General features: G+C 38.1%; 1 protein-coding gene across 1 annotated transcript; it reads right to left on the reverse strand.

The window, feature by feature from the left end:
- Positions 1-896: 896 nt before the first annotated feature.
- Positions 897-9567, reverse strand: cmpk2 (cytidine monophosphate (UMP-CMP) kinase 2, mitochondrial). The gene is made up of 5 exons (XM_053510561.1): positions 8920-9567; positions 7003-7129; positions 6609-6810; positions 3705-3938; positions 897-2007 (listed from the first exon to the last, which is right to left on the reverse strand). Exons 1-5 carry the CDS (start codon positions 9484-9486, stop codon positions 1887-1889), a joined length of 1251 nt encoding a protein of 416 aa, XP_053366536.1. The 5' UTR covers positions 9487-9567; the 3' UTR covers positions 897-1886.
- Positions 9568-11099: the final 1532 nt, after the last annotated feature.

An 11099-nucleotide genomic window follows, 5' to 3' on the forward strand; every position in this document is an offset into this window, starting at 1 on the left:
TTGCTCTGTAAGTGTGAGTGTTCCACTAGAAATATAAAACTTGATCAAAATCAATTTGATATCTGATCTGGTATCAAACCCATCATGAGTTGAAGCAGGTGCACTGAAACTTGAGAAGACCTTAAACTCCAAGATCTTCCCAAGTATATTGTTCTCAAATTTGTTGCCTTATTGGGTTGTTTAAATGAGACCTGTGATACACATGTCACTTTTTAGTCATTTACAGACATTTAGTTAAATCTCTAGTGTATGTGGATGGAAGTAAAAACATTCCCTACTTTTGATATTTTTACCAGTTTTATATTGTCCGGGGCTTAAACAAGCCATTTAGATTCCCCCCTAATGTGACGTCATACAGCCCTTCCTGAGTCGTTGTGTTCTGTACGTCATTAAAACTGCAACCTTTTCGCTATTTAATAACGTAATGTTATTCTCTGGTGGAAGCGCGTCTATCTTGACTAATGTGTAGCGCAAGAACCTCTTTTTAAGTATGCGCAATGTTTCAGATGGCATGGCAAGTGTAAACACGTGTATCGGATATGAGTCATAGTTGAAAGAACGTGTAAACAGACAAGAAAAAAAATCAGATATACAGTAGGCAACAAATCAAAATTGGTCATCGAAACCTGCAGTGTAAACAAGGCTTAAGACCTTTGTTTACTTGTTAAGGAAATAAATTAAATATGGGATCTTTAATACAGTGCTAGTCATTTTTTGGATGGTTGAGAGTTAATGGTTTTCCATTATTTAACATACTTTATGACCTTGAAGTAAAGTACCCTTTAGGCTGCTAGATGGAAGGTTTTGGTTAATTAAAGGGCAGCTTAGCACAACCAGCTACAATTTACAATTTCGAGTCTTTTAAACTTACACTATTAAATTATCCATCAATCATCATCTTTTAATGTTTTATTGCAGTAAGAAAGTCTTCAAAGTTTACATTATACTTTATTGGAATTCTTCACTTTCTTTACAGATATCAGATTGTACTCGCAGTAATAATTTAATGTTTTAGCTGCATTGCATTTTAAATAAACAAATAATAAAATATGCAAAGAAAGAAATCAAATTATAAATATTTCATCCAACTAAGCATGCTAAACTTGTTGAAAGAGCTTTGGTATTCATTATGTGCACTTTTACTGTAGATAATAATGTATACATAATTTCCATAATGAGAAATCTTCCAAAAATTATAAATGAAGCAGTAAATATATAACTTAATCTAAACATTTTAGAAAGCGCATATTATATATAATGCAACTGGACAGTGACCTCAAAATCACATAATGCTTTTAAAAGCTGAGTGGAAAGTATATCCCACACTGAACGACTGGGGGAAAATAAAACTTTTCTACAGGATTGCTCTTCGAAACACCTACAACCGGTGGAATTTCCTGGCACTCGAGGCCCTGATAGCTCTTAATGTGGCGTGCTGTCGGAGACCTCAGAGGAGTTAATGCTGAGCTGACCAACAATGGGCCCTTGTGCAGAAATCTAATTGAAGTGATTGATGAATTCACTGAGCCCTTCAGTTCAGTTCCTACGCTCAAGTGTGCGGGAAAAAAACATAACACAGAGCGTATGGAACACGCAAGGCTATAACCCTGTATATGGGAGTTGACATCTTGTCCCAGCATTCATAATAACTTTCTCTCTCGTGTCATCAGTGTTACTCCATGGGAAGTGAACAGGTTGTGACATGTCAGGATACAAGATTTTGATGCCTGCTGGCTATTAGCCATCAACCTCCCTTTGTGGGCAATTCAGTCTAAGACCTGGGATCTGTTTGTTTATTAATACTACTACTATACAATGATTATACTACCATCTAGTGGAGAGATTGTGTATTGCAGTGTCCATAAAACACACCAGTAGCCTGGAGCTTACAAGTTGTATTTGTTTCTAATTAAAGACAGCACTTGTTGAAGTACAAAATCTGGGCTGGGACTGGCATCCACAACAACACAGGCAGGGTTCTGGATTCTCCTGTAGGCTTCATCCACTCTAGAAATAAGCAGGGAAAGTGAGTACGATCAACAGTTGTGACATGACAAATAAATAAGATTTTCTAAAATCACCAGTTAATTATAAATTATAAAGCAAAAAAAAAAAGCAAAACATAGATTTGGGTATAACTAGGTATATTTCTCTAGGCTTAACCTGGGCAAGGAATTTATTAACTTACCTAAAACTGCCTAAAGTATTTTCAAAAATTAGGGTTCTTCCTTTTAAAGACAATAATTTTTTTTTTGTTTTGTTTTTTCAGTTTTTACTTTATATAATTTTCACAGAATATAATCACCTCCATACAAACATGTCGATTTGGAAAGAATACGGTATACTATAATGTAAAAATATTGCAAAAATAATGTAATATCATTACTATGGATTTAAAATAAAGCAATCAAATGTGATTAAAGTGTAGACTTTCATATTTAATTTAAGGAGTTTAACCAATATATTGCATTAAATGTTTAAGAATATATACAGTATATAATTAACTAATTAATTAATTTAACTATTATTATTATTATTATTATTATTATTATTAACTTGTAATTATACAAGGGGCGTTTAAGTCAAACAAACTTAAAAAGGGAGTAGTAAAAAGTTGGAATGGTGCAAATGTTTTAAAGAAGGCCGTACATCAGTGAATGATGATCCCACCCAAGGTGGCTCAGAGCCCACTGCAGTCGTTCCTGTCAACATTCAGATCGCTGTTCTCTGTTCTGTTATTCTGCTCAATTAAAAGTCCCCTCATATAACAGCTTTCAAAATGTCTGCAATGTTCCTTTGCTACACTGGTAGTAGAATGGGATTTTACATGACTTTTCCACATTTTCACTGTTTAATTAGGAGCTAGATTTCAAAATGTTAAAATTGTGCAGAGGTGCAGCTAGAGTACAGGACATACAAAAAGTTGGACTTGAAAGTGAAATGAAAGTGAAAAAAGATCAACAATGTTTTAGCAAACAAGCAGCTGGATAGGAGCTAAAAAATGTATAGTTTTTCTGATCATTTTATTCAAATTGTTAATAGCTTGGACTTTGGACTAAAGATTAATACTGTATTTGGTGTGACCACCCCTCAGTACACTCTAGATCACTTCATATTAGTTTAACTGATTTATTGAGCATTATAAAGAAATTATAGTTATTTTAGAGAGTTTTACTATTATACTTTTATGTTTATGACATGGTCTTTTTATATAATGATGTATTATTCATTTATTGACATATGGACATTTTGGTGTAGCATTAATCTCCTAATAATGTTTCAGAATCAGAATTTTTTTTTTTTTTACTTAAAATCATGAAACCATAAAAATTATGAAACTTCTGAGATAATATTTATACATTTATACTTTTGCACAGTACTTTATAGGCAGAATATACCAATTATACACACACCCACACACTCACACTCACACACACACACACACACACACTACAAAACTTAATCAGTCAAAAAAGGGATTGGGTAAAAGGAAAGTGAACAGAGAAAGGTTTCTGTTTTGTTACATAACTGGTTTTTGCATTTTCTCAGAAACCATGCCTGTCAAACCAGTTCATAGACTGTGGCATATATTGCTGTTCTTAACAGGCAAACCTATCCATCCTGCACCTAGTTTATGAAGCACCCCAGGTTGCACTGCATGAAATTTGAACAGGATTGTGGGGAACAGAAATGAGTTGACCTACTTGCAACGGAACAGGTGATTGATCTCCAGCTGGCTTTCCTCCTCTGTCTTTTCCAAGCCTCTGTTTGAGAGTCTGCGCAGCCTCTCCTCAGGGCTGACGCTGAGCAGCAGGACCAGGCCGGGCCTGTGCAGGTCAGAGGGCCACTCATATATCTGTGAGCCAACAGCTGGGAGGTTCTCCTCTCGCCCGTTCACTGCAGTGGCTATTGCATACGCTGCAGTGCTGTGCCAATACCTGGAAGAAAAATCATTCTATGATCAATAATATAGTAGTTTTGCTGATGTGGTGTCATTGTCACTCAGTCTGTCTTTCAAACCTTCTCTTTTCTCTCTGTTTGGGTCACTCTCACTGTTTCTACTCCAACAGCCAAATTGAAATCCAATGAAGAGTTTTGGATACACAGATCAATATTTGTACTCTCTCTAGTTTTTATCTCTTTCTCTCTTTCTCTCTTTCGATTTTAAGCAGAGTTTCCATTCACTTGTATGAAGTCTTATATTGTGCATTCCAAGCTATGTATTTGTTATGATAACATAAAGTTTATCAAATTTAATATTAGCTGAAACTGATCAACCGGAATTATTTTAACAAACACACCCTCAAGTGTGATATTCTTCTTATCAACAAAATATATATATTATACAGTGTTGGGTGTAATGCATACAAAGTAACGTGTTAGAATACTTTGATGTAACATGTAATCTAATGCCATTTAAGTATTCAGTTATTTAGCTACTTTTTCAAAAATGTAATCAGTTATTTAGACAATTTGTGATCCAGACAGCAGTGATTCCGTTATTGTATGCGTGTGAAAGTTGTCCTATAAGCCCCGTCCCCGATAACCTGCCCCCCCTTCTGTTATTCCTGCTGTTATACCCCTATCTCACCAATGCGGTTTGACTCGCGGGGAGAATGCGGTGAATCATGATGAACCATTCTTACAGCCACAGCGCAAAAACGTGTAAGTGAGACAGGGGTATTAGTAGTTAACAGATTATGGGCCAAACTTTGCTGAGTGATGATGGTAGAATAACTATAAAGGTCTTGACTACAACAACATGCATGAGGAATCACAAAGGAGTTTACATTTTCTGACAACCAACAGCAGTGAAAATACTTTTCGAATCTTAGGTTTCTCTTTATATTTAGACTTATTACACATTAAAATATTAGCTACATAAACTTCTGGGTTTCCTGGTTAAACCACAAATAGCATTCTACCCATGATTGAAAGTAACCTCCCCCAACACTGTGTGTGTGTGTGTGTGTGTGTGTGTATATATGTGTGTATATATATATATATATATATATATATATATATATGGTGTAACCGAAACTCAAAGCATAATTTGTTTTGCTGTTTTTTTAATAAACATATATAGCACTCAGGATTTTACAGTATAAAGTGACAGTTCCTTTTTTCCAGCACAAAATGGGCAATATGATGAACTGATATGATAATTTGATATGATGAAGTTCATTTTAACCAACTTCCTCAAATATGATTGAGCAATAAATTGGGTTACTTCTGCAAAGAAATAGAAGAAATACACATGACCATGTGTTTCTAGGGTTGTTTTCGGTTGTTTCTATGACCAAATAATAATAATAATAATAATGATAATAATAATAATAATTAAAATATGCTTATTTTCTACATCTTTGCAACTTCATTCCCATATTCTAATAGTGATGACATTTACTCTTTATAAAAGTATTGATAACTTTCATTCTACCTGACATATATAAAAACCCAAATACACAGTTTGAAGTCTGAAGCTTCCCAATTAACACACATAAGCAAGGCTGCTATATAGCACATATGTATATTTTTAGTCGTCATTGACCTATGCTGTGTTGCCAGCACATATTGTATCTGTGCCACTTAAGCTTTAAGGGTTTTAATATAAAAGATATCAAACCATTCTCCGCGTACTCCGGTTTCCTCCCACAGTCCAAAGACGTGTAGGTTCGGTTAATTGGCGTTCCTAAATTGCCCATAGTGTGTAAATGCGAGTGTGTGTATATGTGTCTGCCCTGCGATGGATTGGCACCCTGTTTAGGGTGTATCCTGCTTCGTACCATAAATCTCCTGGCATAGGCTCCAGGCCCCCGCGAATAAATCGGTATAGAAGATGAGTGAGTGAGATATCAAACCAGTTATTTTGCCCTGCCAGCACATATCCTTACACTGCAACCGACAGAGCTGACAACCAACAGCAGTGAAAATACTTTTCGAATCTTAGGTTTCTCTTTATATTTAGACTTATTACACATTAAAATATTAGCTACATAAACTTCTGGGTTTCCTGGTTAAACCACAAATAGCATTCCACCCATAAATAAAAGAACATGGATGGTTCATAGGCCCATTCGAAATTAACTTGACGGAAACAAATATTGTTTAAAATTACTTTATCAGATTTGTTTTTTTGCTGAAAGTGTGTGTCTTCTGTAACTGGTTTTGAACGTGGGTTTTGTCAGATAGCTGCTCTTTCCTTAGGAATGTGGCCCATACCAACCTACTTTCACCCATACAATGAGTGTAATTAACAATTGTTAGAACACCTGAGATGCAGAATTATACATATAGTTAAACGTCCAGGTGCTGTTACCATCTATTATCACCACTTGTGGAATGCCTTTTGTCCGATTAGGTTACTCGACCAAGCTACAGACCAAGCACAGAACACTCTGTCTAGGTATACTTTATATGATAAAAACATTTATTAACTTTCTGCGAAATGCTGAAATCTGGTTTAATTATTTAAAGCAAATTTATCATTCAGTTTTACCACTTTTCATTATTTTGTTTCACTTACACACTTATCCCGATTCATCTCTGAAACAGATGACAAATTATGTATGGTATGTTAATATGTGCATATGTACTTAATTAATTACCTGTCTATAATCACAGGAGCATGTGATGACTCTCTGGCTATCTGTGCTGCAGTAATGTAGTTCCCAAGGGCATAGAATGCCCTGCGAATGAGTGGTGGCTCTGCATCAAAGCATTGTCTGAAGTGGGCTAGGCACTGAGGAGGAGATTTTAGAAGGACTGCACCCAAGGCCTTCTGCAGGCTGCAGGTCAGAGTCGTTTTACCTGTTGGCATAGATAGAGGTGAAAGAGACCTGTTAACTTTCTCTTGTTTTCCTTAGACAACATGATCATGTTCATTTAGTCACTGTTAAGTCATCATACGTAATGTCTTACTACATAGCCATGTATAAATGTATCTATAGTGATCTTAAATGTTTTTTAAGACCTATTTTAACTCACTGACTTATTTCTCACCTGTAGCATCCAGTCCCTCTACCACGATGACTGGAAACCTTTTATCATGATTGCTGTTTGACTCCAGATCCAGCTGCTTCTCCACCGTCTCTAACACTGCTTTGGATTCTGGTATGACGTCACTACACTGGAGACACAAAAGCACAGTCAGGTCTTTCTCACATTACCACATCTGGGAATTGTATTTGAATAGCCCAGTTTTCCACTGATACCTAAAATGTTGAGATCAGGAATACATGTTCGCATTAAAAAGGCCAGTGTGCAATCACTTCATACAACACTTATGTCTGTCTGGACAAAATAAAGATTAGGAGTTGTTGTTGTGAGTTCTATGTGCTGTTCTTGCCATCATATCAACCTTTGACACTAATTGCATTTTATAATTTCTTTGATATTGGTAGTTAAATTTGATATCACTCTGGACCGGAGGGCCTTTGGTCAACATTAATGTGCTAAGGTTTTCTGGGTATTTTCATGCCTGGTCGGTGTATGTATCTGTAGTAGTATTCTGATCTTACAGGGCATTAATGGATCAGTGGTAGGCTTCTTGCCTGCCATGTGGAAGGCCTGGATTTGCATCCCAGTCAAAATCTGAAACATTGTCACTGGTGCCATTTCCAAGCTCAAATAAATAAAATAGAAAGGTTGTGTCAGGAAAGCTATGTGGTGTAAAACCTGTGCCACAACCAAAAACTGTGTAGATCAGACGATCCACTGTGACAAATTCGAATGGGAGCAGGTGAAAGAATGACAAAAACAGTGTTGTGGTTTGTTTTAAAAGTTCTCCACATATCTATATGCCAGTAGGTGGAGTAGCTAATCTAACCTTGCCAATAGGTGTGTATGAGTTCCTGAGGTGGGAATCAAACCCTCAAAAGGTTCACCGCAATAGTGCTAACAATTACGCCACTGTGCCACCCTGCTGTGGAATATCCTCAGCTAACTAAAGGGTTCCAGGGTGGAATCCCAAATGGTGTAAAATGGAAAGCTACTGCACTATATAGGGTGTCAAATCCCTTGTTCGACACATCAAGTAGTGCCTTGTTCAGGGGTTTGAGAGGGATTGGGAATTTAGCCTTGTGTTTAAAATTAGTTAGCTTTGTAGCTCGCGTTACCCATGAACAAACGTGTTGAGATGAGTCATAAACTTGTCTGCATGTTAGTGGAAGCTCACACACACCTTAACCAGCAGTAATGAATGTAATGAAATTAAAACACAGAGGCTGTGGTTTTGCCCACAGTTTAAAGAAATGCATGTAGGCTATTTTGTGTTTCTAGATCACCGCTAATGCATGATTTCGTTGTGTAGTTTGCCAGAAGTTGGGGCCCTCAGCAATACTGTATAGTTTCCCTTACAGCCAGACCACTGACATGAAGTTATCATAGATCATTGCATCACCTAGCGATGACATGGTAATAAATTGATAAAAATCTTTGAACACGACCTTTAGACAAAACAAATTAGACAACATGTTTGGTTAATTAATTACACTAAATAGATAAACCATCCATATACTGTAGAATGTTTTAGCTGTAGTCCAACTAGGGTCTGTGGAGGCCAATGGTATTCATTGTATTTTTTCCCATTTTATGACAGTGGTAGGACCTGCGGTCAAAATTCACACACTACGGGCAATTTGGGAACACTAATCTGCATGTCTTTGGACTGTGGGAGGAAACCGGAGTACCCGGAGGAAACCCGCCAAGCACGGGGAGAACATGCAATCTCCATGCACACAGACCCCAAGGTAGGACTCGAACCCGGAACCCTGGAGGTGCAAGGCAACAGTGCTAACCATTGTGCTACCGTGCGGCCAATAGATAAACACTGCCATAAATAATTCATATAACAGTGTAAGTGTTAACCAAGATTTGAATGAATTCTTTAAAAGACCCACAACAGTAGCTGATTCTCACCTCTTCAAGCACTTTGTACGCCGCTTCCATGTTATAGAACACGTCTGAGTTTATGATGTTCAGTGTTGAGGGATGATGCTGTGGCGCGGGAGCAGGTGTGACGTAATACCTCCGCTCGGGCTCGTCAGTCACAGCTGAGCATATGTACTCTCCGTTTGTATCGCGCGTGTAGGTGAACACGCACAGTGACCCTTTCTGCTGGAGCTGGGCCACAACTCGCGCCGCAGCTGACGGTTCGGAGTTATCCCGCAGGAAGAAGCCCCTTACGAGCGAGTTTTGGACGTCGGGGAGGAATGACGCCGTGTCTAACAGGTCGCATCCCGGCGGCAAGGCTTCTGCAAGAGCGCTTTTTAGGTGCGCGTGAGAGCGCGCGCTCTGAACTCTGTCCTCGCTGGGCGCGCACAGAGAGAAGAGCCTCCCGCTGCCGAAGAGCGCCTCCAGCCCGGCGCTCCGAGCACTCGGCTTCGAGCTCAAAGCGAAATAAATCGGCTCGGTCTTCTGGCTGAGCTCCACCATATATACTCGGGAACACCATTGTGCTAGACGTGATAAAGCTCTCCTCGCCATGTCGCTCACAGTGCAGTGTGGTATGAGCAGAATGCACGAGCGCCGTTTATTACGAGGCAAAGAGCGAGAAACGAAACTCGGCGGGAAAGCGAAAGTGTTAGCTGAAAGCGCGCCTCAGTGCGTAACAGAAACATAACAAGAGAAACAAAACACAAAGCTCATTGCAAGCTAAATACAAAGTGCAACCAACCTGTCGTTATATAATAATAATAAATAAATAGCAACTGTGCATTTTTTTTTCCAAATTTGCTTTAATAAAAACAATGCACTATTTTGTGAGTACAGTTTCTAAGACATTGAAAAAACCTAGAAATGAAAAGAATAATGCATTCAGTTCAATTCTGTTTTATTTATAAAACTTTTAACAATGGTCATTGTCGCAAAGCAAAAAAATATATAATATAAAAAATAATAATAATACGAGAGTGAGTCAAAAATTATCTCACTCACTCACTCATTGACTATACTGCTGTATTCAAGGAGACTTAGTGGTGTGCCACACACTCACACACACACACTACAGGCAACTTGTGAACGCCACTAATGTGCATGTAGTTGATTTTTTATATTGTGGGAGGAAACCGGAGTACACCGAAGGAAACCACCAAGCAAGGGGAAAACATGCAAGTCCATGCACACAGACATGAGGCGGGAATCGAACCTTGAGGTTCTGGCTGCAGGGTTTATTTTAATAAACTTTAAATGCATCAATTCAAACATAATCCCCTAGTTCATATTTGTATTCCCTCAATAAATGTTTAGTCTGAGCTGTGAGCCACATTTGCAAAATGAAGTTTTTTGCTGAATATGAGCAGAAGTGTGCATACATGCATTGTCATCAGCTGTGGATGAGCGCCTGGTTCCTGCTTGATGGCTAACAATTGTGCAACCTTCCTGGAACTTGTATATTTATACACACTTATTTTCTGACAAAACAATTTCTCCATACTGCAGCCAAAGGCACCAGGAATACCCTCAGACCACAAAAACCCGGACCACTGCTCTTCTTTCGTGCAAAAACCTCAAAGCACAATTTTTGCAGAGCTTCAACAGTGTGGGCAGAAGTGTGCAGACGTTTGCCATCAGCGGTGGATGTGGACGGGTGTCAGGGTCCTGCTTGATGACTAACACTTGTGTGACCTTCTCTATCCATTCATACACACATCTTTTCTATCATATTTTTACATACTGTGCACCCTCAGAATTACCGCATGCTGCTCTTCTTTCATGCAGATCACAAGTGGGCCATCTATTTTTTTTTTCTTTTCTTTTTTTTGGGACAAACAGAAGTTTTAATATAACGTGGGTGCGGATAATTTTTGACTCATCTGAATTTTGAGTTTTGAATTACCTGCATTATGGTTAGATTAAAACTGAAGTCTTCTGTTGGTCTTATCAGTGGGGATATTACAAAGAAAAAGGAAGTAACTCAGTATGTTTCAGGACAAATGATAAGAAAGAGTACAGCAACAGATAAAGCACTAATAAATTAGTGCCCCCGTCACTCTTTCTATGGCTGGATAGGTTTATGGGTGTGTACGCAGTAGCTTGTCAATAAGTTTCGTTTCACCATAATGCTTGAGCTTCTGGCTCAAGCCAACACTTTCGTTTCG

This window comes from Clarias gariepinus, chromosome 13, assembly GCF_024256425.1.
Source record: "Clarias gariepinus isolate MV-2021 ecotype Netherlands chromosome 13, CGAR_prim_01v2, whole genome shotgun sequence".
Lineage (NCBI taxonomy): Eukaryota > Metazoa > Chordata > Actinopteri > Siluriformes > Clariidae > Clarias > Clarias gariepinus.

What these genes read in the sequence shown, in the direction of transcription:
- cmpk2 (XM_053510561.1), bottom strand. Translation starts at nt 9,486, where the DNA reads ATGGCGAGGAGAGCTTTATCACGTCTAGCACAATGGTGTTCCCGAGTA. An exon ending in AGAGGGACTGGATGCTACAG is followed by an intron (nt 6,811 to 7,002) that starts GTGAGAAATAAG and finishes CTATGCCAACAG; the next exon opens with GTAAAACGACTCTGACCTGC. An exon ending in GCTCCTGTGATTATAGACAG is followed by an intron (nt 3,939 to 6,608) that starts GTAATTAATTAA and finishes TTTTTCTTCCAG; the next exon opens with GTATTGGCACAGCACTGCAG.